The sequence below is a fragment of the Rhamphochromis longiceps genome, linkage group LG7, assembly GCF_057381845.1.
Source record: "Rhamphochromis longiceps isolate RC_006_pf linkage group LG7, R_longiceps_female_GT1.1, whole genome shotgun sequence".
NCBI lineage: Eukaryota > Metazoa > Chordata > Actinopteri > Cichliformes > Cichlidae > Rhamphochromis > Rhamphochromis longiceps.
In genome coordinates, this window is record NC_140563.1 from 49,207,109 (window position 1) to 49,234,516 (window position 27,408).

Sequence of the window (27,408 nt, forward strand, 5' to 3'; positions counted from 1 at the left end):
TTAAGGTGAGTCTATGGGTTTTTGTTATTATCGTTGCTTCACCACAACATCTGATCTCAGGCTTCACCCACCTGCCAAGTGCCACTTTAATAAATGTAACTATACAGCAAATGTGTCAACATCTAAATACACAAGTAAATACTCATACATGGGTTCTTATGTTTTTACCCTTTTCTTTCTTATCAGGATGTAAATTACTTTTTTCTTTCTTGATAAATTTAATAAAATTCTTTGCAAGGTGCTATAATGTCATCACGCTACAAATCCAAATACTTAGTAATAAATAACACAGCTGTTGCAAACCCAGTGTTAGATACAGTGGTAGATTTATTACATTTTGACATCCTCTGTCAAAATGAAGGGCTATTTAAATATCTAAAAATGATCACCATCTGTATTTTAAACTTATTTGACATACATAAAAATAAGTACGGTTATTATAGTCCAAATCTCTACGAGGTCACACTGTGAGGCCTGCACAGTATAGGTATAGAGCCTTAACGGCTCAGCAACATCACCTTTCTACTGAGCTCTTTTCAGTGCTGTAAGTCTCAGGTCATCTATCTCACCGCAGCATATCTGAGTGCTTGTACTCCTATTGTGCACATCGGTGTCAGATTTGGTGTCACCCTTGAACGTCAGCCACCAACTCAGTTGTCCTCCCAATTCATCCGCCTGACAGGTGGAAAGAGAACTCCATGGAAGTGCGACATTGTAGGAGTGAATTTTCTTTGGAAAACCTTTTTTAACGGCAACATTGTGTTAGGTCGCCTGGAGTGATCTCACCATTACCACAGAGGTCAGTGCAGTAATCTTCAACCTACTGTAAAACTTTTTTTTATAGGACTAATGTCTTTCATCCTGCCAACTGTTCATGTCTTTAGATATCAAAGGTTGTCAATGAAATGGCATAAAGGTCATAAAGATTTTTCTTCTTATACCAAATACATTTTATTATAATGTAAAATACAAAACAATAACAAAGAATTATTATTTACAAATGTACAAAGTTCAAGATTATATTACATATTTTGGCTATAAACAAACAAATATTTGTTCAGAGTTATTCATTCAATACAAAAATACAAGCGTCTCATATAAATTATTGCACTTTGCAGCTGCAGTGCATTGAAGATTGCCATCACCTTTAAAAAAAATGAAGTGTTTACCTGATTTAAGTCAGATTGCGGAAGAGAGGTTTCCAAGAAACACAAAAACCATATGGCACTTTTTCATTTCACCCTTTTTGTATAATCTTTGGTACCTTTTATTACAAAAAAACCCTTCAGTCACTGAGCACCATTCTGTATAAATTAACATTGTACCTGAAATCAATGGCATTGCAGGTGAAATGTGTATATAAATATATATGTATTTAATTGTACAGTGTGTCGTTTACAGGGCCTATGAAGACATGTTGCTGGTAAAGGCCTCTGGAGATGTTTTTTCTGTTGCTCCTGGTTTCCCTGACAAAAATACACTTCCAGTTCGAAAAAAACCCCAAAAAAACAGTTGGCACCTGGTCCTCCAAGTTTTGTCGGTTAAATAACACAAATTCCAGTTTGGTCCCTTTCATAAAAAAGTTTACAACCCTGGCTGAGAGGTCTTGTCGAGTCACCTGCACAACGTGCGAGCACGGGATCAGTCTTGAGAGAAATTCTTGGCTCTTAAAGATCCAGCGCTCTTTCATTTTTGTTTCTTGCCATGAACACCACAGCTTGTCTTGTTGCTTGACGCCAGTTTGAAGGCAAATCGTGGTTTAAAAGAAAAAAAAAAACTGTAGGTCACAGGTTTGTTCAGGGTTCTGCTAACGTACATACATGTCCCCTTCCCCGCCCACTGGAGCCTTCATCCACCGACCATCCAAGTCTCATAAGTGTCTCTTCATGTGGAGAGCTAGGTGATCTGACCTTGAAAACGCCCGGTCGCATTTCTGGCACTGGAACGGCCGGTGGCCTGTGTGTTTCCTGTAGTGGCGGGTGAGCTCATCCGAACGCGCAAACTTCCAGCCACAGCCCTCCCAGTCGCAGTGGTAAGGCTTCTCCCCTTTGATGGAAACACAATACACACAGAGCGGTTAGCACTGGCCCTGAGGTTAAAAATGGCCCAGCCTTCCCCACATTCAGGAGAAAAAGAGGTCCATCCTGTCCTGCAGCTAGTGTGTAAAGGCCAAACCATCCGGCCTGGGGTTTGTATTTGAAAAGGGATCAGTATCAACCTGTTTTACTGCACCTGCTAAACAAGTCCCCCTCCCAGCCCCCACCCTTCCAGCCCCTATTCAAACATGTTTGTCCATAATGAGCAAGTGATGTTCAACAAGGAAACTATCACGAAAATAAGAGAATAAGCTTAATGAGAGCGTGCTAAGGCTAAAAGCTAACACTAGTGTAAGCGGACGCCAGAAGCGTCAAACACCCATCTGCATACCTGTGTGTGTACGATGGTGCGCTTTAAGGTGCGAGCTCTTTGTGTATGTCTTCCCGCAGCCGACAAAGTCACACGTGTGTGTCGCCACTCTCTTCCTCGGCCAGGACCGTCGACCACGTTTAGGCTTTGGCTCCTCCGGCATGCAGTCACCAGTAGATATCATGAGGGGTTCTGTGGAGTCAAAAAACAGAGGTGACAATAACTGTTATCATGGTCCCTAATCATACTCCACATGAGCAGAGAAAACTTATAACTATATCAGAGGTCACTGAACAGTGGGGTAGGCTTATAGCCGATATAACAGAGGCATAAAAATTCAATATTTGTTTAAAAAGAATGTATCTTCTGTCTCGAACTTTGAAGGGACTCAGAAAACATCAGCCTCTCTTAAATCATATAAAAGGCTTGTGCAAAATAAAGCTGCTATTCTAAAAGCTTTAATACTTCTCTGCAAAACACTGCACAGTGCCACAATTAATTAAAAAAAAAACCCACCACAACAGAGAAGTGGTTCGTTTTAATGTTTTAAAGTAACAAACAACACAGATTCTATAGAAATTCAAATTCTGTATGCGGGCTAGACTTTTAAAGAGTTTTACGAGGACAAGATCCTTTTAAGTGCAATACTTTGAACCAATGGCTCGTTTAAAACCATTGACTCTGTATAAGTTGTGTTCTTAGACAGATTTTAAGAAAACACAGTTTTAAGAACTCTCTATTATAATAAATGCTCTCTAACCTTGGTACTGCATGGATGATGTCTGGGCGTAGGACGTGTATCCCGGTGGCGAACTATGGTGGTATCCCTGGGGAGGAAGAGGGATCTGAGAGTGGGAATGGCCCAACACCTGGTGTTCCCGGCTCAAGGGGTGGTCCGGGGAGAGGGAAGAGGATGAGGATAACCTGCTGTTTGTCATGGAGCGCCCTCTGCCATGGAACCCAAGATCCAAGTGGCTGGGACGCTGCTGCTGCTGGCTTCCTCGTCCATGGGAGTTTACTCCAGCCAGGTGTAGGTCCATGGGTTGTGAGATGGTGCAATTACTGGGGTTTTCCTGCTTTATCCTGTGGCACGCGAAGGTCGTCGAGGCACGTGAGGGAGTCGGGTCTGACACAGCGTTAACACAGGCCTTGCTAACATTCATGCTTTGGTTGTAATCTCCCATGTCCATTGTTGTCTTGACTACAAACTTCCCATGGAGGCTCGTGGGTTGGAGGTAAGCCGGATCCAGCTCGGGTCTCATGAGCTCGGCCACGAAGCCTCCAGAGGGCGAAACATCGTTGATGTCTGGAATGGTGTAGAGCAGCTCGCTGGCAGTTCCCTGAGGGGAAGGGAGAGGGTAAGATGAGGTGAAAGACCCAGGGGAAGGAGACAGTCCCTGGGCAGAGGTGCATGCCATGGCATCCTCCTGCTGTTGCTGCTGCTGTTGTTGCTGCTGCAGAATAGAGTTGGACAAAATAAAGTCATAGTCTAAGTCCAGGTCCAGCTCTGTGTCTTTCTTGGACATGCTGGTGGCAGTGGGATGGTCTGGGTCGGGGCAGCTGCTTTCGTCTGGCACGCTGGATCTCTTAAGATGGGACAACTCCTCCTTCCATCTCTACGGGAAAGTTATAGAGGCAATTATGAGTGTGCTGGCACAATTTGATCATTTGTGTCATGTTGCTGTTTTTACAGGCACAGAGTCGAGAAAATGACACTAGGGTTTTATCCTGTCTGTCCTGCTTGAAAACAGCCCTAAAACAGGGTAATTTAGAGTGAAGGGAACCTGGATCTGCAGTATGGAGACTGATTATTATGACAGCTTAGCTACAGAGCTGAGTGTGGTGCAGAAAGTGTCCTTGGCTGTAAGCACTTCCCAAGAATACTGATTTGTAGCTGAAAGCACGAGAAGAGGCACAGGTATATCTGGTGAATAAAGAGTGGGCCCTTTTTTTAATGATCAGACTCAGAATAATCTTCCTTTCAATATTTTGAATTTGAACTGCATTTAATTGGAAAGCTAATCGAGCTGGATGCTCTCCACGGAGCAATACAGTAGCCCATGTGCGCTTCCCGTGCATGTCTCACTGTCTCCACGCTAAAGCAGCCTGTGTAAACTGGTGCACGCCCCATTGGAGCGTGGTGTCAAGCCCTGGCTGTAGTGTAACAACATGGGAGAGACACATTGGAAAAACAAACACGCTAGAAATACACTGCACCCAATTCTTTGATGCTTTTTTTATTTTTGTTTTTTACCCCACACAGTGCTATTTTTTTTTTTTTGGCATGCGCGCATAATATGAAGTGACCACAGGATACTCACTAAATTGGCGTTTCCTATAGATTTACTCTTGATAGTGGGGCCGCTGGCAAAGGTGGATATGGAGGGCAGAAGGGTTCCACCTAATGCCATCTCGACGTCATTTGGAGGCTGCCTGAAATTTAAACAGAAAAATAACGTAAATCCTCGCGGGCTGATCCCTGGGGAGAGCGCAGGCTGTTGTAGTCCAACAAGGAGATGTTAGTCAGTCAGATGTTGTCATTAAAAGTTTGTCAGGTCCACACCTCATCGCTTAGAGTTTATATATACACACATATATATAAATGTATATATATGCGGAGTCCCGTTTGAAAAGATTCTTCTGAGGATGCGGCTGCACTGCTTTGAATATCCCCCGGATTTTAAAGTTTCTGCTCCGCGTCGCGCATTACACTTTGGTTCCAGGACATGCCACCGCGAACGGGTTAAAAGCTGCCGGGCTGCTGCATTTTTAAAGCTGAAACGATGCTAAACGGGAAGATAGACTGGGGCGACGGGGCAGGGGGGGAATCCCTTGCTCCTGTTGCCATGCAGGGACCGGCAGTCTGAACTGAGGGAAGCGCGTGAGAGGTATTCGTCTTAAATCACTGGAGCGAAGGGAACCGCCTCTGTCGCCCCGGCAACAAAACATTAGCGGAAGGGGGAGGAGGGGAGGGGACTGGAGGGAGAGGCAAGGAGAGCGAAAGATTGGAGAGAGAAGTTTGTTTGTATTCATAGCAACCGTGACTCTCCTTACTTTTTGTTAGTCGTGCGAAATGTGGTTGAAGAACCGCGTTGTTCTAAATTCTGCACACGGCTGACATGGGAATACCTGAGACTTTCGTTAATAACGACTGGAGAGTCACCTGACGTGAGCAGGTGATATTAGGGCCTAGTTTCATTAGCTAACCCTGAGTTGTAAAAACACCAGGTACCTCTGCTTTTGGCGTATTTATCCAATAACAACAACTCTATTTGTGTTTGTCATTGCTGCGTTTGTTTCCCGTCGTAATTGTGGATTTGTTATTTAGTGGCACAGAGTAGTGCCAAAAGCGGTGGCCTATCCCATGACAGGTAAATATGCAAATTATTGTGGGTAAACATTATGTTTATCTATGTTACATCACGAGCCGGGACAAGGACCCTGTGTTGGAAATCATTCGGCCACTCACTACTCCCCACTCACTGTGAAATAGGGAGCTCTGTGTAAAGGACCGCATAGGGAGTCGTTTCATATCCCCCATTTGTGTCACGCAATTAAAGCAAATATTATGCTGAGTGCTTTTCTTCCAAATTAATCAACTTTGTGGTCGTTTTTTTCATCTTCAGAATAATGCATGATGGCTTTATAGTTTGTGAAATAATAATAATTAATAATGCAAACCTTCATTTGTATAGCACTTTAAAAACATAATTAAAAAGTGCTTTATTGAACACAAAAAATAAATCACAGACAATACTGAGGGTTGAATACTTTGCTTTCGGACAGACCTGTAAGGCAGTGAAAACACTATCTAGTCCTGGACATACTGAGTACTGAGTTGCTTCACACAGCCTGTATATAAATGACGGAAATGCCGGAAGCAAGTAAATCCAATGTTGCACCCTGCTGTCTTTCCAAAGTCCTGCAGGCGACTCTTCTGTTTTTAAAAAATATGTCAGATTTTATCTTGCTCACCTGATTTATAATCTCAGTAGACACCTTCTTATTCAGTGCATGGTCTTAATCCTTAGTGAAACATCGTATTTAATCCAACTCAGGTTTCATTTTTGTAAATTATTTGTAAATTATAGTTTAAGATAAATTAGTCTAAGTTAAAATAGATGAAAAGACAGTATGCCATGGGTAGGATATACTCCTGTTACTTATCGACGTGTCTTCAAGAGGAATTTTTGGAGCACCAACCATCAATCACTCACAAATCAAGTTAACATATCTTTAATTAGCAGTTACCATGAGACCATCTAGCTGTTACAAAGCTTTTTCATACATAACCAGCATCTGAGTTGTTACTCAAGAAAAGGTAATGTATTAAGTAATGAAATATATTACTTGATTTCTAAATTGAGAAAGTAATTTGTTGCACTACTTGTTGCATTACTAATTTATTAATAGATCAAATGACCGGAAATGCTCTGTCATATTATCACCAGTAATATAAACCTATAGCTATAATCTTCTAGCAGGATTGTGCAGGATGTGTTTTTTTTCGCCCAGCACACAGATGTCTAAAGAACACTTGCAACACAAGTAACGACATAGTATTAAATGTAGTGTAGTTACTGAATTACTACAGTGACACGTTACACTACTGTGTTACTGAAACATGTAAGACGTTACTTTGTAACATGTTACACACGACACTGTATATAAAAAGCTAAGTAACAGCCATCTTCTTTTAAATTTCATTCTGACCTGCAACCATCTCACTCTCTCAGGAATATTTTTCATGATTTCATTGGCTGGAGCATTTGATTAAACTGATTTGACTGGGTGGCTAATGACTGTCTAAGCACTATATAAAAGTACGTTTTGTTCTGTTTTTTATTCATGAAGAACAAAGAAATAGATCCACGTGACACTGCCCAACTCAAAATGATTGCGAAGAGAGAGCACTGAAGCCTGACGTGAATCAGTGTGAACTGTGACGTACATGTGACCTGCCTTAGGGCGTGGCTGACACTGACAGATCACTACTATATGAGCATCTGGTATGTTCAGTTCCCTTTCTAAATTATGACGTCTGGTTTACATCAAAGAACCAAACAAAAAAACTTAAAAAATGGCACTCCACAAATCAATGAGACCACGGTGACTATGCCTGTCTTTTATATACAGTCTATGGCCAGCCTTCACGCAACAAATGTTCCCACTGCTCTGCAAAATGTATCATTTTATTATTTATAAAATAATATGATTATGTTAGGACAATATTTTTAATAATTATTTAGAATGTTTACACTGTATTGCAAACACACTGCAGTTTATGCATGGCCAAAATTCTGAGAGCTAGCCATGCTACACACCAAAGCCAAAGGTAACGTGCAATGCTTATCCTTAAATGGGCCTTCAATATACAAAATATGTTATCATTCTGAAACAAATGCTATGTGGTGTGCTTGAAATATAGGCAACTAGAATTAAATCCCTTTTAACATTTTACTACGTTTCTTCAAGAAACGACACATAATAATTATCTTGCTGTCACTTTTAACCCATAAAAAAACACATGAAAAACTATAAACAGCACTGTAAACTTAACCTTTCCTGCAAGCATTAAAGTACACTTCTCATTTGAGCTGCGTTTGAACTGGGCTCAGCAGTGTTTGCACAGAACAGGAGAACTAACACAGACCTCTCTATCCAGCATAATTAGACACATTGAATCAAGAGTTCAGTGCAAGAGCAAACAAAGCGCTCGCTGCTGATCCTGCTGCATCAGGATCTTGTCTGTTAGGCATGTCAACAAATGTGCCGTCATTTCAACAGGACACATCTCAGTGAATATCTTCATTCACCGTTTGAAATTGCACAAATGCACAGCGCTTGGGCTGGCAAACAAGTCTCGTGGGAAAATTGCAGACTAAAATGTAAATATTCTTTGGTAAATAGCAAGTGTATCCTGTTGGTTAGCTCACTGCAATAATTTGATATACTAATACTATGAGACTTAAAATCCGAACCTGCGCTGTCTTTTAACGCCTGTAAATGTGCGGTGGGAAGTGATGGCTTCACACCAACAACGTTTGCACTACATCTTTTGTTCTTCAAGACCTGCTTCCTACAGCAGGTAGGAAGATAAAGGAACCTGTGTGAATATAGCCATATTCTTTATGATGGAAGATAATGGTGGTGAAAGTGATCCTGAAAACAAAGGCCTGGCTTTGACAACTGAGTTGCTTTTGCAATAATGACAGGCAGAGGAGGAACAGAGGAAAGAGATAAAGGAGGAGAAGGTGACACCACTGTAGGCTGTGTTCTTTTTCTGACACAATGAAGTCGTGGTGATTTAGTAACTCACACCAGACGCTTGTATAGAACATGTTAATGTAACACTCACAGTATCGGCTGAGAATATGAAAGACAAATCTGCAATACCCAGTTTTAGACTTTTTTTTTTTTGCAAGGCATTGATGACATAAGAATCGGAGGTGGTGAGACTGAGGTAATGTTTTTGTATGAGCAAGCATAACTGTTTAGTATCTGTACGGTGTAATATTTCCCTCTTATTAACTTCAACAAGTGTCCTGGTATTGTTTCTGCTTATCAACATGGATAAAGTGTGAGTGCTATGATGCCTACCTGAAGAAGAACGGGGGTGTTGTTGTTGGCTGTGCTGAGAGGGGTTTTTTTTTGGTTTTGTTTCTAAAATGTTTGCTGACATAATCTGTGGCTATTCAAATAAAAAAAACGTATTTTATAGTCTAACAACACACTTGTGAACACTGAATAACAAAACGCTTAACTGCCTATCACTGGAGAATTTGAGCTTTTCTGGCATTGTTTCCACTGGTGTCCCTCAGTCAAGTTCCCCCTCCTGGAAAGCGCCCAAGTGCATATGAGTATCAGCGGATCATAACTCCAGATATTGAGGTTTGCTGTGCTCTCTTCCAGATGCTGTTCAGTAATTAAAAAATAGCTTTCATTCTTTCCCTAATTCTTGAAAGCTGAGTCAAGCTTTGTTGAATCTCAGCGCTGTACTTTCCCCACTACTCCACCTCGCATTAGGTTTAATACAATTATATATGTAGGAACTTTTTGTTTTGCAAAGCCAGTGCAAAGCCAGAGAGGAACTCAAGTTCAGATGACTTTCTGATTATTTGCTTTCGAACAGCACGAGCAACGAGGTACTGACTGTGGCTGTAATCAAATTATTTCCCCTATCGCTGTGGTTTGTAGCACTCAGACAGCTACGAGTCTCAATTCCTTCACTGGTGCTGCACAAAAGAAAAAAAGCGGCACAAAAGCAGCAAATGTTTGTAACATTCGCAGCTAAACTTACCCTTACAGCGCACTATTTGACAACAGCATCTGTTCAAAAATCCCAAACTGCTCTTTGAGCATTTCAGGTTTACAGAAAAATGTCACTAATGATTATATTTAAATTGCTGACCTACAGCCCAAAACCCAAATGTGGAAAAGACCTGAAAGAAAGGACAATAATAAATTACCGTAAACATTTTCAGTTAATTTTATGCAGTTGTAGCTGAAAAAGGAATTGAGGCATTGCTATTCTGCTAGCTGGCTAATTGTTATTAGTTATTTGACTGAAATATTATGTGAGTAATATTATTATTATGTAATGTACTTAATATATTAGTTTATGGGTGTTAACATTGTTTCAAATAGTTGTTCCCAAATTAAAATATATGTTTACAGTTTAAAATATTATAATAATATGCAATATAGCATCTTTTCACTGGATGTGCTTCTTTCAAATAACCTTAGGTTAGGGGCAGATCTGATGAGTTGCATTCATTTTCTAATCATCTAAAGCTAAATCAAATTATTGAAGGATTTAGATTTGGTGTCCAGTTCAGTACTTATTTTAGATCAACAGTATATCACATGTGGTGCTGTGGCCTTGTATGTAAATCACTGCAGTGGTGAAAATTTTTGATAGTTGAAGGATAGTTGTTGGTTTACAGTTCTGTCATGGTATGCAAATGGATGAAGTCTGGGTTTGTCCGGCTGCTTTGTTTGGACGTTTCTGGCCAAACCTCAGTAGCCAAACAAAGTTGCGGCTGGGCTGAGAAGCACCAACTGAATTTTCATAACATTTAATAATGTAGACCTGAGCATCCACTGGTTGTAGGAAAATGTTTCTGAGGTGCAGGGTGTTGATCGTGGGTAAGGCGAAATGGCTTCAGACGACGGAGCACTGTTAGGAAGAAGTTAGCAAGAAACAGAGTGAGAGGGAGGCGAGAGCTCCTGTCGGGCGGCAAGCTGTCCAGCCTTTGCCTGCCCTGGGATTCCAGCCTTAAATATCTAAGTTATTTTTAACCAGGCCCACGTAACAGAGCCTAGCGCCAGCCCCCTTTTAAATATTTTCTTTCCTTCAGGAGGGGAAATGGAAGAGAGCCACACTTCCTGGTCACGTGATCAAGCCTAAGAAGCTGAACATGCAACAGGAGTGGGGAAGGGCGAGTGAGGGAAGGAGAGGGAGCCTGGTTGGCTACTTTGTACTCACACCAGCCCACAGAATCAGCGCTCAGCGCCTCCTTTCTGTAAGGTTTAAACGCCTCAGCTGGCCAAATGAGGCGTCGGATGAGGCAGTCTGTTTTAATCAGATGCTCAGACGTAAGAAGTCAAAAGGACCGGGGCAGTGATTGGTGTTCGTGAGCTGCAAAGGAAATGAGAGCGTGGGTACAGCACATCAGCAGACAGAGGGGTGGGGAGAGGGCCGTGTGACGTCAGGCCAGGGACCCACCAGGATTAGAAGCCTCTAAAAAGAAAAGGCCTGGGACTGGGCTGCCAGAGCTGGAGAGAATGTGTTTCTGTGTTTGACATGGGAGAATCAGGGACTTACCATGAGCTCACCTTGTTGACATATGGAGAACTTGGACCGCTTCGAGTCTCAATCTGGAATCTGAAATCATTACCAACCTCACATTACAGCCGGTGATGTTTGTCAGATTTATATTGTGTCTCATCCAAATGGGGCTCAGTTAATTAGATGATAATATAAAATATGTCTGCCTTAATTTAATGTAAATACATATAATTAGTGGCATGATGTTACAAACATTTTGCCTGTGGTGAACATTTCCCATGTAGGAAACACACACTTAAGTTCACTTCCCTCCCTGCACACATCTGTTCTCTTATCTGCTCATTCTTTGAGATTTAAAAACAGCTTCCCTGATCAAGTATGGCCAGTGAGACATAAATGGGACTGCTGTAACTGTGACCAGCCAGAAACTACCTGAGTCTAGATTGTAGTCAGGTTGACTGCAGGATATTTGTGAGTTAGTGAGCCAGTAAAAGACAGACTCATAAGGCTTTCTTTCAAACACTGACAAGATTGGTCATGTGACCTGTAGGTGATCTTTGGGTTTCTGCTTAAAACTAATTTTACGTTGCAGGCATATACAACCCACTTGGATATTATGTGGGCTGGAAAGAAAATTGTCTAGGCTTAAATTGTAAGAATTAAATGCGTGAAATTACAGAAATCTATATATTAATTACTTTGACCTAAAATGAATGACCATGAGGGGAGATCTTTATCTCAGGAAAAGCTGGAAAATTATGAAAATACAGTTAAAAGTCCAAAATTGATGTTCTCCTTCACATTTTCCAAGGCCACCCAGTGGGCCGGATTTGAGTCTTTGCCAGGCCGATTCTGGCCCCTGGGCCTTATGTTTGGTTTTTAATTTTCCAGTCACTCGATATAATACAGTTTAATATTTGTCCAGCATGAAATGTAGGCCAATACAGGGTTTTACTGTGAACCTTTCTGTTGAGCACCCACATAGTTTCAGTTTAGACATCACTTTTTGCTTCCGATCGTTAATGGGAGTGTCCTTCAAGCAGGTCCTTTCAAGTGGGAACATTTTCCAACTATAACAACGATTTAGCTTGTTTGGGATTAACATCAGTTGAGCATGAGGACTAACTCAAATATCTGCCCATGCTTGCTTGGCTTTCTTTCTTGTTTTTAAGCCAGTTATCTTAGGTTTGCTTAGTGACTCAATGATCTGGCCAATCTGTGTACATTTGACTCTGTTTAAAGTTTAAAGCCCCTAAAGGTGTTTGCATCGCTTCCAATAAACTTTGTGAATGGCAGGAAAATAGGGATTTTCGTTTAGAAATGAATGACATCCTTGAGTACTGTAATTATATAAAGTGCAAATGAAGGCATTTTGTTTGGAAGTACAGTACTGCACAAAGTCAAGAGACGCTTAATTTCTTCAGTTTTTGCTCGGAAAATGGGAAAAGTCAATATTTGGTGTGACCACCTTTATTCTTCAGAATAGCCTCACCTCTCAGACAAGCCTTCTTGTCATTTCTTTAAATAGACGTAGGGAATAGTTTTCCGGGCTTCCTGAAGGACATTCACAGCTCTATTTTGGCTGCTGGCTGCCTTTTGTTACATTGTCTGTGAAGGTTCTCAGTCATCCAGGTCATCGTAGTCAAAGGAGCTTGCAAAGAAAAGCGTCTGGACTTCTTTAAGTTGCTTGACACTCTTTCGAGGATGCCAATGATCACATTTTGGACAGAGAGGACAGATGGTTTGAAAGAGGAGTGAAAGAAGCCATCTATGTCCACTGTGAGCGACCATCTTTGAATAGAGGCGGGGGTTTACGACACCAACTCTCTGCCATCTATAATCCAGTTTTGAGATCCCTTCCCAGACGCCTTAACGCCCACTCACATCCTGGGTCATCTGACCTCAGGAATTCGCATGATAAGGTAGGGCCAGGTTTCACAATGAACACACCCGAAACTCTGGTTGATTGGGACCCATGCACAGTTTCCCACCTTGGCTCAGGTGATTAGAGGATCATCAGGGGGTCCTTTTGTCCCTCTGTGGGGGGTCACTCCCACTAGGTTTATATCTGGGACTCTCCACCATTTGACCTTAGAACTGAAGAAGCTTCTCGGATGAGAGGTGAAACGTCTACAAGCAACTTAAAGAAGTCCAGACGCTTTTCTTTGCAAGCTCCTTTGACCTTTTGTTACATTCTTTGTCACGACAATCCCATACTGTTGGATGTTGTAATGTTGATGTTCAGGCTGTGGGGAGGTTAATCCATGACTTATAGTGTTCCAACGTGTGTTTTTCCATCCAGGTATGCTTACTGCATTGTCATCAACATCACTGTCATGCATAAAAAAAATGAAGCTGTTTCTAATCTGATACTTTTCACATTAAAATCTGATAGTGGTACTTTTCTGTGTTTATAACTCCATCAGTTTTGACAAGCTCCCCACCACCACTGGCTGAAATGCAGATCCAAACCTTGGCAGAGCCTCCATTCTGTTTCACAGATGGCTGTGAACACTCACTGTTGAACCTCTCTGTACTCCTGACTTCCTCCATACACTCCAATGTTGATTTGAACCAAAAATTTTATATTTTTCATGAGACCTGTTGCTACTGACTTTCAGGGCAGTTTTTGTCTAATTTTGGATTCTCTTAAGGTTTTTTTTCCCCTTCCTTAAGAATGTCTTCTTTTCGAGCACCGATCAAGACCATTTTTGATGAGGCTTCACTGAACAGTAGCTGGATCAACTGGGCCAGATGCATCTCTTGGGTCCTTTTTAAAAATTCTAGGCCTGCCACTTTTTCTTTTTTCCTTCACTTGTACATGTTCCTCTTTTTTTTTTTTATATATGGACGTACTGGACGCCATGCTCAGATATGCAAGGTTTTCAGCCACTGGCTCTTTGGGAATCACCTTTTTGGTGGAAAAACACAATTTTATTTCTGTCAAAATGTGTTATCACACATTCAACTGTGAGTTTTTAGAACAACAAAGTGCCTAAAATACACTGGTTCATCCCTTCTGTTAGACCGGTCGGTTTTAAGTGGTTCAACAAACAAACAAACAAATAAAAAACCCATTCCTCTGAAAATTGCCAGACGACATGGAGTGGAATGAAGATGAGTGAGAGAGCAGCCAGTGTTCAAAGAAAAACTTTGAAAGGCTTTCAGAAAGCCTGGACAACTATTGCTCAAGAGCACTTTAAAAAGTCTGGCTCCTTGGAAGCAAAATCTAAAGAAATGAAGGGTGACTCAAAAGTTCTGCACAGTGCTGTAGGTTCCTTGAATCCATTTAATATCAGACTTAAATACAATGTTTTTAATACTGTTAGTGTCACTATGATTTTTGAAATGGCATCAAGTTAAATCGTGCGTATATGGTTTAGGATTAAAAGAATAGTCAAAAAATTGTTAAATAGTCACATGATGGTCATTTTGCATTGCTGAGGGTCACTCTTGGGTTGAGTTGTCTGCATAAACAAGGCAAAGTCTATAAAAAAAAAAATAGGCAGACACACACACACTGTTTGTGGCTAGGCACACACATTGTCCACAGCATGTAGACAACAGGATGCAGTTAGTTAACCAAGCCAGAGTGGCCAAGTCTTCAGTGCACGAGCACAAACTATAGAGCACAAACTATAGCATGTTTACAAAGACATTGATGCATTGTTTCATAACCAGAAACACACATCTGTACACATCTGTAGCCATGCATCTTTCTGAAAAGGTTCTCTTTATTTTGTCCAACCTGTAACTATGATTTTTAAAGTACAGGCCAGGGGAACATGAGCTATACAAAACAGTCTAATTTAACACGAGGAATTTCAGTCATGCTTGTACCATAAAAGCTAAGTGTACAGTTCAGTGAGTAAACCAGGATCTTTACAATGTTAGAGAGGTTCCATATGAGTATTAAAGTTTTCTGTTTCACTGTATGAGTGCATCAGACCCTGCGCAGCTAATATGCCAATCACAAGCACTTTTCAAATGCTTAAGAAGAACACTGGCATTGACTCAAAGGCAGCTAACAGGTCGTCGATCCTCTTGATGCAGTGCTGTTAAACCAGACCTGTCATATTTTTACATCGCTTGATTAAATCTTTATGTTTGTGAGGCTTACAGGAATCTAAGATGCAATGTGATAGACGCTCAGCGGTTCAGCGACATAGAAATGGGGCCAAAAGTTTGTGATTTACACGGCTTAGAGCTTGCATGCTATTGCACTTGGAATTTTAAAGCTTTTATGATGTGGATTAAATTCAAGAGTGGTTGAGGGCTAAATATTTGAATGCACAAGCTTTACATGTAAAACTGCTAAACTGCCAACACATCACATCCTGATGATCTCCAGACTGGATGAACACCTTTGGCTACAGGTTTACTCTCTAGTGTTATAAAGTCCTGAAATTCATATGATAATTGTTTTCAGATTTGAGGGTAGCAGGCTCCTGGGTTCCTTGTGCACCAAGTTTTCCCACTGGGAGTGGTTGGGAATGTTTGACCCCTTTTGTGTATTGCTGTTTTTCAGGTTTTTCAGATTGTCGTGCTGGAAACATACCTGCAAGTGAGTAACGTTCTGAGAATTAAAATGACACTAATAATCCAAAATATCAGCACGTACATACTGCTGGATGATCCATGGTTTGTAGAAGAGAGAAAACTGTCTTGGTGGGAAAGCCCCATTGAAAAACCAGGGAACTCCTAATAAATTTTATGTGCAATAAGAGAGGAGAAACATAAATGTCACGACTGCGTCTCCAAACCTCCCCATGGTTTAATATTCAAGCATAAATCTAAGAGGTGCAGGGCAGAACTCTGTAACAGTTGGAAAAAAGACAACTGTTGTGAAGAGCAGAGACATGGAAAAATTAGAGTTGGAAAACTAATTAAAAGTTAAAAGCAAAAGCTGATTTCTTGCTCAAAAAGCACGTTGACTGGGGAAGCCACCTTCCTTCCTCACTTTGCTCTGTGCATGCATCTCCAGTAACAGGCAAACAACTTTTGTGGCAACTTTTGTGAGGCAAGCACCCAAATCAAATCAGAAATGGCACATTGTGGTAACCTTAATCAAACTACAAATCATTTCAGACCCATCGGCCCGGCTGGAATGCTGAAGAAAGAACAAAACTTGACAGGCACAATTTAAGTGATGGCTTCTCCAGTCTGACGTTTTATTGACATCATGCTGCCTCTAATTGAGAAGGGGGGTTTCTGTAACTCAAACCAGATGGGCCACCAGCTCATGAACTTAAAGCCCCCCTCCCCAACTCTACTCTCTCTCGCTGGCTTTCTCTTTCTCTTACACTTACAGGGCTACTCTGGCTCAATGAAATACTTAACTATGAAATAAAATGTCGTAAAACTGATCTATTTGTACTGATTGTAGGAATTTGATACTATGCCATTTATCATAAAGACGCTATGGCAGGGTAAATGGCGAAAGTACTGTCTTTTCATCTTAAAATCCTCTGATTTTACATCAGATTTTCTTGTTGGAACAGCCAGGATAGACTAATGAATCCCCTTGAGGGAATAGTCTGACATTTTGTTTTCTTGCCAACAGTTAGATACCAATCACATAACCATATGGTAAATATAGCTGGAGCTATAGCTCCTATAGCCATTAGCTTAGCTTAACTCTCTAAATTGGAAAAGCCAAGAATCATCTAGCCTGGCTCTGTGAAATAAATGTACCAGCATCTCTAAATATGATGTTATGACTAATTTAGGGCTATATGCTGACCTGGTTGTAGGATAAACCAGGTATAATATGTTAATGTGTTAACTTTAGTGGTGGACACACAAACAGACTACTGAGGGAACCATAAACATGTAGCTCGCTCTTAGCCTGCTACTTTCAAGTTTGCTCGGAGGGTGTGTTCAGGAGATTGCAGTCTATCAGAAAGCACTGTATTATTTTTTTGAAAGTCTGGGAACATTATATAAAGACCAGCTCTTAATGCATTATTACAGTGCATTTGTTTTTCCAGTATACATGTAGATGGTCCCCTTGATGTCTCACAACAAACTTGGGGGGATGTACTGTTGAAAATTCTCGAGCTACCCCTAATTTCTTTATATTTCACTAGGAAAATGGTAACTAGGTGAAGCAAACCTTCTTAAAATAATTTAGTATTCTGCAGGAATAGTTCTTCAGGTTTCTTAAAAGACATTTAAATCTCTATTTTGGATTGGTGCCTTTTTTTTCCTTCTCTGTGAAGACAATCCTGAACTGCTTTGATAATGTCTAAGTTCTGGGGAGGCCAATCCATGACTGATGGTGTTCAACTCTGTATTTTTCTATCCAGGTATGTTTTTACTGCATTGACAGTGTGTCTGGGATCATTGTCATGCTGAGATTGGATTTGAACCAGAAATTCTAAATTTGGATTCATCACTTCATAACACAGTCCAGTTGTTATTTTGCAGTAATTTATGTGCATCAGTGTTTTCTCCTTGTTTGCCAAAGCCTCGTCAGAACTGGCACAAGTGGAAGGTTGGCTGTCAAGAAGCCACTCTTAAAGGAACAGTAGATGGATCAACTGAAGAGCCAGATGAACCTCTCAGGTCCTGCGTCAGGTCTTTGCTGGACTCCCCCCCCCCCCCCCCCCCCCCCCCCCCATTCCTTAAGATTATGACTTTCTGTAATTTTTTTATATGCTGTAGATAGTTTTAGGCCTCCCACTTCTTCTTTTGTTCTCCACTTGTCCAGTTTTTTAATGATACACTGCACAGCATACCGAGATATGCCAGGTTGCCTAGTAGCTCTTTTGGAATAACCTCGTTGGTGTTTAAATTCTGTTGCATGCCTGCCAAACTATATTATTTTTGACATTTTTTGTAGATTCAACCAAGGAAGTGCAAATATGTGATGTTGTGCAACAGGCTGATGGTAACAAAGTGCCTAAAGACACAATTTAAAACTGGTTCCTTGCTAAGGTGACTGTCATGTGTAGACTGGTTCATTCCTCATATTAGGTGCCTTTTCTCTGAAAATGGTCAGGTACAAGGACTGGATTAGAAATGAACAAAAACACAGCCAGTGTCTATAGAAACAATTGGAAAACCTTAGGGGAGCCTGGAGAACACCACTTTATAAAAGAAAATATAAATATATAACAAAATGTGGGGTGGCTCCAGATTTTTGCACTGTACTTTATGCATCTGCACTGAGGCTAACTCTTTTCTCATGATTTCATTCTGTTTTGCTAAGCTAACTGGTTCCTCTGGTTTCCGCTGTCTATTTGTTAGACAGTCTCAGGGGTGGTGTCAGTCTTTTCAGCACAACAGAAAATAAGTGCATTTCTCCAAATGTCAAACTGTCAAAGTTCTTCTTTGAGCCCAAAGTAAAAGTATACATGTGCATGCACTGTTAGAGAGGAAGAGAGAGAACTATTGCATAGGCTGTTCATTAGACACATGGATTTAATGAGTCTGAAGAGAAAACTGGATGTTAGAAGTGCACTAAATTAGTAGGTTCACATGAATTTCTTTAGAACCAAAATGGGAAATTTGCCACATTAGCAAAGCACTTTCATTTGCAGACATTTTTGAAAAGACATCAGAGGCTTTGTGATTTTATACCAACTGTGATCAATTGTGCACTTAGAAGGCATTAAAGTAAATTCACCAGCTGCTAATGACATTTATGACACAGCATGGAGACTATATGGCACTGTGAGCAAATAGAAGAAGAAAAAACACTGAGACGTCCTTAAGAATTAAATTAGGGTTTCCCTGGCAGAACCTTCCACATAAATGGCCATAAAGATGACAAAAGCATGGCACTCATTAAAGTTTGGCCATTTTGTCACTCTGAACAGTATTTTTTGCGCACAGATTTTATTGATGTTTAATAAGAAAGATGGATTAGAAAAAAAAATCCACATCAGTGTTCATTACTGTATAGGAAACACTGCAAAAAGCACTCATTAAACCACTGGAACTGATGGAACTTATAAGATAAAGCACTGATCCCATTAGCGTCAGCTGCTCGTACAAGAACACTGTTAGGGGTGCACACTGAGAAAGAGCTAAAGAGATTTCACTACAGCAAAACAACTTACACTTAATGGTATTATTTATTTACTGTGCTTTAAGCCAGTTTTCTTTCTTGGTCTGCTTTGAGCACAAATGGAAGGCAAATAATCAGTTGTCATTTTTCAAACATATTTTTCAGCTACTGTATACAGTGCACATGTATTACAGTTCAGATGTCTTTCCTTGAACATATTTAGTTCTTTAGTACTTTAGCACAATTTACCTTAAATGCTTTTCCAACAATACAGTCACCGACCTCTTTAAGAGGACTGGGAGACTCACTCTGTGGTTTTTTCAAGCTACGTGACCTTGTTGCCCCTGCACTGGTTTATAGCCCTTACAGTCAGAGTGGAAGCTCTCCAGCTTGTTGATGGTGTGAGAGCGTGTGGACTTATTCCATTATGCCAAGATACAGTATGTATGCCTGCTCACATACATGGCAGACATGAGCTAGTTACATCTGTAGCAGGGAAAAATTGATGCAGGGTCTGTGCTGTCAACATTAAGGAACTTAACAAAAAGCCAGTATGACGTGAGCATGCAAACGCCATGTAAGCATATTCCTTCACACACTTTCACACACCTCAACTCTGTGTGCTTTAGGAAAAATACAACTTTTGTTTGCCTTGGAGGCTTCAGCACCTGTTTCGCCACATTCACATACTGCACGAAAGTCATGCTGCTATTTAAAGTGCACCTGTGTATTTTCCTATTAAATAGGTTAGGGACTCCTTCCTGACTAGAGCAAATAAGTGCATGAGCTGGCTCCACAGTCTGCAGAATGACGTGAAGACAGGAACAATCAGCAGTTTGTGTACCTGTTGTGACGGAGAGGTCACTGAGACTAAACGGTGGTGTTCTTATGCTCAGAGTTAGCCAGGAGCTATGACTATCCTCATTTTCTGTTTCTACATGTGGTTGTGTGTGTCTGAAAACAATCCTTAAAGAAGACAACTGTATGGACTTAAAATGATTACACCATCAGTTTCGGTGAAGTGGCAACCTCCAGGGCTGAAAAATGAAGCCAAGGTCCATGTGCCAAAAGCTAAATGTTCATTGGTTGGCCAGCTCAGGCTGGCTCCAAAAGTGGATCAATCCCTATAGACTCCCATGTTAAAATGCCAACTGTATAGCAGATATAAACATTTTTACAGCCTAATATAAATAAAACTGTTGGTTTCAGTGTCTAATTGCTTAAGAAAACCAAGGGACAATGCCCAGGATAGGGCAGAGGGGGGTGCTTGCAGGAGACCAGCCCGTGGCTGGGTCCTTAGCCCATCGTTCCAGTTCAGGCATGGCCTGAAAGCGCTAAATGGGCCCGCCCTTCCAGTGACTCCCTCACTGAAAGGACTGTAGGCGTTTGGTGCTTTGTAGACCAGTTGGCAGTCAGGGGCAGAGGTCCTGGGAGTCTGATCTCAAGTTGACACACTAGACTTGGATTGGTGGAGTATCACTGTGGCAGAGGTGTGGTCCCTGGGGTAGCTGCATGACTGGCGAGCATCTCATCCCACTCTGAGGCATCTGTGACCTCAGAGCTCACACTGGAGGTTCTGGTTGTGGTGGAGCTCCATGTCATGTCAAGACATGGACACTCCATGTGGAGTGTCCATGTCTTATAATATAATAACAGAGTGACCAAGAGACAGATGTTCAGAGTCTGTTCATTGGTCATGGATGCTCTTGATAAAGATAAATTACAAATAAACTTTAAAAATAGCTTAAATATAATTGGCAAAAGTGAATCCTGTGTAGGAAACACAGCAGTAAACACAGCAGTCACCGTTCAGTCCCTCTGGCTGTGTTTGACTTTCAGTAGCTGTTGAAGTGAAACATTTTTTAGGGGGTCAAAAAGTTTACACAGGTCAGGTGACAAGTGGGCAGAACTTCATCTGAGAAAAATGTTATGCAATGATGTGAGTCAGCATTTCATATGCAGGTATACAGATTTTGAGATGTATTTTGGTTACAATCTATTTGTTAATTAAAGGTATTATTGTATTAACATATTCACAATCACATATGACCATGAGCTCTGGGTAGTGACCCAAAGATCGAGGTCACAGATACAGGGAGCCACTTTTCCTCCACATTGAATAGAAGCAGCTAAGATACTTCTGGCATGTCCTACTGGGAGGAGGTCCAGAGTCAGACCTGGGACATGATGGAGAGATTATACCTCTTGCTGGCTTGGGAATTCCTCAGTGCACCCTCAAATGTGCTGGAAGAGATTGCTGGGGAAAGGCCCTCCAAAACGGATTTGGATAGGTTGTATAAATAGCTAATTTCTTACTTTTTGAAGGTATTTCTTTAAATTAAAGAGACCCCAACAATTATGCAATGCCCTATGAGCAAGCACGTAGTGACAGAGGGAAGGAAAATCCCATTTCAACAGGAAAACCCCCCTGACAGAACCTTAGGCAGGGCCAGTCATCCACTGTGTATCATTAAGGCTAAATCCACATTTATATGCGATATGTGGTTTCACTCAAGCATCAGACTCTGGGGAGTTAAAAAAGAAGCCAATACAGCACCAAAAAAAGTTGGAAAGTTTCTCTAGTGGCCACCTGAGGCTGGCTAGAAAAGTAAGCTAGCCCAAAAAAGACTCCTATATTAAAATGTCTAGCTTTACAACATTAAAATGGATGTTTACATCCTGGTATAAAAAACGCTTTGGCTTTTCCCCTATTTTCCCCTTCATAATGTGTCCATAGGGGGTGAATAGGGTTGCATAAGAGGAATGGCTGCTTCAAGGGAGAGGTTTTCAGTTAGACGCAGCCAATCAGCATCTGCCACGACTCTTCTGCTCTTAATGGAGGCGCTGAAATTGAAGCCTCTGCTGCGTTCTAGTTTTTAGAGTATTGTAATAGAGTTGTTTAATGAATAACATTGTCTCCCGAATGGTACTGCATGTCAAAGAGGTCTTCACTTCATTTGTGTTATACCTGCCAACACTCCTGTCCGTCCATGGTTTCTCCAGTATTTTTGCCTTTTTTTCTTAGGCAAATCCCATAACTTAAAGTGTGACCCTCACATTTTATTATGAAAAATTGGGGAAAAGAATCCATCTGCAAGCCTTGTGTTGTTGTTTAATGTTATCTAAGCTGACAAATTGTAAATAAAGTGGAGTCTACATGCACAGTCCATGCACTACATGCAATTTTAACCCAATTGTCAATGAAAGCTGGCACATGCAACCTGATTCAAAGGGTGTGTGCTGCTACTCTATGCAGGCAAACAGACCAGTCAGAGGCTTCAGTACTCCCCCAAAGGATTTTAAACATAGCTTGGGCTCAGAACCATCCAAAGTAATAATCGAATTATACATATCAAGTTATTTGCTCCAATCTGGGAATAGGCAGCCTCCTTCAAATGACCAATCCTTGCCAGTAGCACTGCTTAAAAGAAGCATTATGGGTCAAGACAGACAATGCTTTTGACAATGGTGATTTTAAACAAAGTCTAGGGTTCGAATTGTTTGAAAAAATAAAAGCAAGCAGTAAAGATTTACCCCAAGATGTTTACTCTAAACATCAAGTTGCAGACTTCACTATTTTCTTACACCAAACTACTCTGCATATACAGTGACACCGAAATGTATTTAGTTGCTCACACATGCAGGTTACATTATGCCAAGACATATTTGTCCTAAATGTTCCCACCAAAGTCATTTTTAGGTTCCAGTTTGGCTCCCTTAAGGTAAAGTGGAGGACGGAGGATGTAATAAAAAATGTGATCTGTTTCAAATACCACACTGACTTTTTTGTCTTTTTATTTTTCTCCTTTAAACAATACTTGCACGTCGCCTTGTTTGTCCTCGCATTTACAGCACAGGCATGTGCACGGTTGCCTCTCACCAGCACATCAACAATTACTTTCCCTCGTTCCATAACAGAAGAATCCTGATTGTGTAACCGTCTGTCAAACCAGTTTTTTTTCTCCTCACTACTTAAATACCAAACCACAAAGCTGCAGAGGGAGGAAGGACCCTCCCCTCCCTGTGACTCATTCTCATAAGAGCGTAAGCAGCCGCTACATGCCATAGAGTAGTATTCCATGACTCCTGCCATTATCTACTACCGTCATGTCGTCTTCACCGGCATCATCATCATGGTTGGTGTTGCTGTAGTGCCGGTTCCCCGAGCCAAGCTGCTGTAACTGACAGCTATGCAAAAAGATGTAGCAGTCGGGTTAGGTTGCACCTTCATAGAAATGTTCAGCTGTTGAATTTGTTTCTTTTTCTTAAAGTGCAATTTAAGATTGGACTGCTAAGTCTGGGTAGTAAAACAATCCACTAACTACATAGTGACAAGCGGCAAAAGTATGTGAAAGCAGAGAGGGATATTTGGAGTGAAAGAGTGAGGATGTGAAGATGTGAAGTCCAGGAGAAAGCCAGCGAAGGCAATCAGCAGGTGCCGAGGACGAAGAAACTCAACTCTGGGTCAAAGAAAGACTGCGTCAGGGGGATTTTCCAGTGAAGTTTAGGGTCTCTGTAGTATTATGTCACTCTTACAGCTCCATTAAGCTATAATGAGGGTGTTACCTAAATTATAATGTCACAGTGGCTACTGCCAGCAATACTATTACACTTGGCTTCATAAAATATCAAACCTGTCACTGTATCAGCTTTTCTGTATGACAATATTAGACACAGCTCTGGTCAGTGTCTGAAACCGAGAGGAAAAATGGCATATACGAATGTGAAAATTTGCTTGGGCACGGATCAAAGTGTGGCACCGGCCACTGTTGGGACATGCTCAGCAAGCACGAAGGCATAGAAACCACGTCACATGCCATTGTGAGAAAAACGCAAGGGAACCGTGCCAGAGGGTAAATATCCACTTGACGATGGCGTGCGTGCTGATCTGGAGTACACACCCTCTGCCCACAGATAGGAGGAGCCTTTTATCTTAAACTATACACACACAGGCTCTGTAATGGTGACCAGACAGAAAACTAACAGCACAGAGCAATGAGAAACTGCTGATGGAGCATCTTTAGTGAACACGGAAAGTTTTAAAAATGAATAAAATGGTAAATAAATATGCATTTAAGGCCAGACTGCATCGCATGTCAAGTGCTCTAGCTGTGCTGCCTGTCTGAAAAATGTTGATATAAACGTTAATATACATGCTACAGGGTTCAGCCACTTGTCATTCCCTAACTAGACGCTGAAATAGCTCTCCTTTTCTATTCACTCCTCCATAATATGTTATTCAGCTCCTTTTCAAAGGGCGTCCTTTTTCTAAGGATCATTGCCCGAGCCGCAAAAGTTGAGAAACAGAGGCGTTTTTTGTCACTGACGGGAGCAATTTGATGCTTATCGCAATTTCAGTGCGCCACTTGGTCTCCACTCTATGTCGTGGCCAGCTACGGCACAAAATGTTACAATTTTGCAATAGGAAACATTAAAGTCGACCACAGAAAGCTGGCCTCACAGACCACAGTGACAGAATACACCTGAGGAGCTTCTCAAAGGGACTGTTTGTGACTTCACTGTCTAAACAAAACGAATAAATGTGCTCAGAGCTAAGGTCCATTTCTTAAACACACACAAGCACGCAATTATTGGCAACTAATTGGCTAGCATAGCGTTACGGTACAAGGACAGCGTGGTCATTAAAAAGACATTTCCTGTTTGAGTTCACTGATGCTTCCACTGATAAGCACAAAGACACACTCTCATATTATCGCCGATTGCAGGCACCAGTCTAAAAGTAGAGAAGTTGAAGCTGGAAGGTGTCATAATGTAATTTTTGTTCATGTAGGCCCATTTGAGCCAGACGTGAGTGTAGTTCAAAACACTGTTCGAGAGAATCAAGGCATCCATTAAGGCAAAAGCACTCAGTAACACAAGTAAGTATGCCTGAAACAAAATCTAACTACTTCTAAAGGCATAGCGTGTTTATACCAAGTGCGCTGACTTCAATGTTAAAATGCCCACCAAAAATGTTGTTATAGCATAAAGCTAACGAATTAGGCTATATACTAATGCTGATTAGGAAGCTGGTTTGTTACCGTGCAGTGTGCCAATCCAGTCTATTCATATGTCATGCATTTTCTTTTTTTTTTATAGCCTTTAAAATGCAGCATGACATCATGAACCGGTGCGTGATGTCACGATGGCTACACGAATCTTTTTAAAATCTTGAATGGAAAGGACAGGTCTGCCCTTATAGCATTCTGCAAGCTGAATAAAAATAATTTTGTATATTTAACTCTGTACAGCTATAAGTAGTGTTTGGGGTAACATGTCCATGTTACTGTAATCATATTACAATTTTGCATCAGTGATGCTCTAATGTAATTCACAATCGAACTCAATATCATAATTATATTTTAACTTGCGTCACAAGGATTCTTAAGTTATCTGCATAACACTCATTAAAAAAACATAAAATATGTGTTTTTATTAATCCACACTTGCACTACAATTAGCTGATTTTGGTTCATATGCAGGGAGGAGGAAAAGAATCAACAACTTTTGATGTGTTGTTATGTGTTGGTGCTTGGGACTATAGCCTCAGGTATTTTGTTGACTGACAATCATGCGACAGTGTATTTCAGCTCTTGTTATTCAGTAATGTTATAGTAATGTGACAAGTAGTGGTCCTACGTAATGCACTGCGTTACTTTTAAGAAAACTAATGTGTAATGTGTAATACAATACTTTTTAAAGTAATGTCCGCAGCACAGGCTATAAATCATCATCACTATGGTGCTACTGAATAACTACCATCATCATTCTTAAATGCTGTGCATTATGCATGTACTACATTTCACACTGATCTGTCAAATAGTGGCTGCAATAGTTCCATGTGAGACTAATACTGATATTATTCCAGTTACTCTTTGAAGTGGCCAATCCTTGTTGGTTCTGTCCATCAGTGTGATTAGTAAATCACAACTAATGCTTTTTTTGTAGCTTTTTTTGTTTTGTTTGTTTTTTGCTTCAGCCTCTGCCATTATTTTATTTTATTTTTTGAACTATGACATAATACCTCAGTGTCATTGTCTCTATCCTTACATACATTCATGCACCTATTGTAGCCTGACGTAACCTTAGACTGACCTACTTTCACTACATCAGAGGAAAGGAAAGGACTTGCTCGAGTGTAAGGAGGCATACCTTCGGTCAAAGGGCGATGACCTCATAATTTTATGTTGTCCACCCGCAATTATGCAACATTCCCAGCGCCACCCATGTTGGCGAGGCTAGGGAGGAAGCGCTGAGGACAGACAGATCTCCCCCTCTCGCTCTCCGGGGGCCAGGAGCAGAGACAAGCCAGATATGATTTTGCAGGAAGGAAAAGAGAAGGGAGGGGAGCACTGGATAAGAATGTTGCTGCTGCTTTATTTTATCCTTTCGCTTTCTTAACTCTGACCCAGGCTTGTGTTATGAATGCCACAGAGGTGGAGTTATTACAGACACAAAGGCAAGCCAGGTCTAATCTTGTTACTATTCATTTCACTAACAATTATAGGCTCCTTTTACAGAGAAGGCCATAATTCAGATCCATGTAGTTCAAGGGGAACTGAATGAAGCCAAACTTATGCAGCGTCGAGAATGGCTACTGCCACTTCATGCTAGTTGAAGTGCTTTAGTGACTGGCCTCTGCGCCTTGTGACATTTTTAACATTCCTACAGTCACCTCAAAGCCTTGTCTGTTCTCTTCCGCTTTACTTTGCAGTCCTTCACTGAACTTGTTCTCGGCTGTCTAGCAGGTGATTGAAGTGCTGTGGACTACAGGGCGCCTCAGTCTAGTTAAAAAAAAGAGAAGACAATTACTACATCAGGAAGCTTCTGTCAACTGGAGGGATACACACAAGAAGGGCCCAGCCAAAAACAAGGAATGCAAACACACCCATGTAAGCCTATCTGCTTACCAGTGCTGGAGATATTTGGATCTACTCACCTTATATTTAAAAAGTCAGTGTAGACAGCATCCATGCCTACCCTAAGGCTTTCATCTCCTCCCTAATTCTTGTGCCATGACGGGGCACTTCATCATCAGAATCTCTCCATCCACCTAGTAGCAAAGATTTGACACGACGCTGGCAAAGGAAGTGGACCCACACCCCCTTGGCCAGCAATCAACCACTACAGACCTCACTACCCGTCTGCCTCGACTGTTACAGTCTGGCAGTCAGCATTCCTGCCCTGCCCTCCACAG

At 41.2% G+C, this 27,408-nt stretch overlaps 1 protein-coding gene across 1 annotated transcript; it reads right to left on the minus strand.

Annotated features, from left to right (window-relative positions):
* Positions 1 to 939: 939 nt before the first annotated feature.
* Positions 940 to 5,290, minus strand: klf4 (Kruppel like factor 4). The gene is made up of 5 exons (XM_085414031.1): positions 4,970 to 5,290; positions 4,728 to 4,839; positions 3,167 to 4,022; positions 2,428 to 2,598; positions 940 to 2,046 (listed from the first exon to the last, which is right to left on the minus strand). Exons 1-5 carry the CDS (start codon positions 4,972 to 4,974, stop codon positions 1,871 to 1,873), a joined length of 1,320 nt encoding a protein of 439 aa, XP_085270157.1. The 5' UTR covers positions 4,975 to 5,290; the 3' UTR covers positions 940 to 1,870.
* Between the last annotated feature and the right edge of the window lie 22,118 nt (positions 5,291 to 27,408).

What these genes read in the sequence shown, in the direction of transcription:
- klf4 (XM_085414031.1), bottom strand. An exon ending in CTATAGGAAACGCCAATTTA is followed by an intron (nt 4,023 to 4,727) that starts GTGAGTATCCTG and finishes ACTTTCCCGTAG; the next exon opens with AGATGGAAGGAGGAGTTGTC. An exon ending in GCACCATCGTACACACACAG is followed by an intron (nt 2,047 to 2,427) that starts GTATGCAGATGG and finishes TTTCCATCAAAG; the next exon opens with GGGAGAAGCCTTACCACTGC.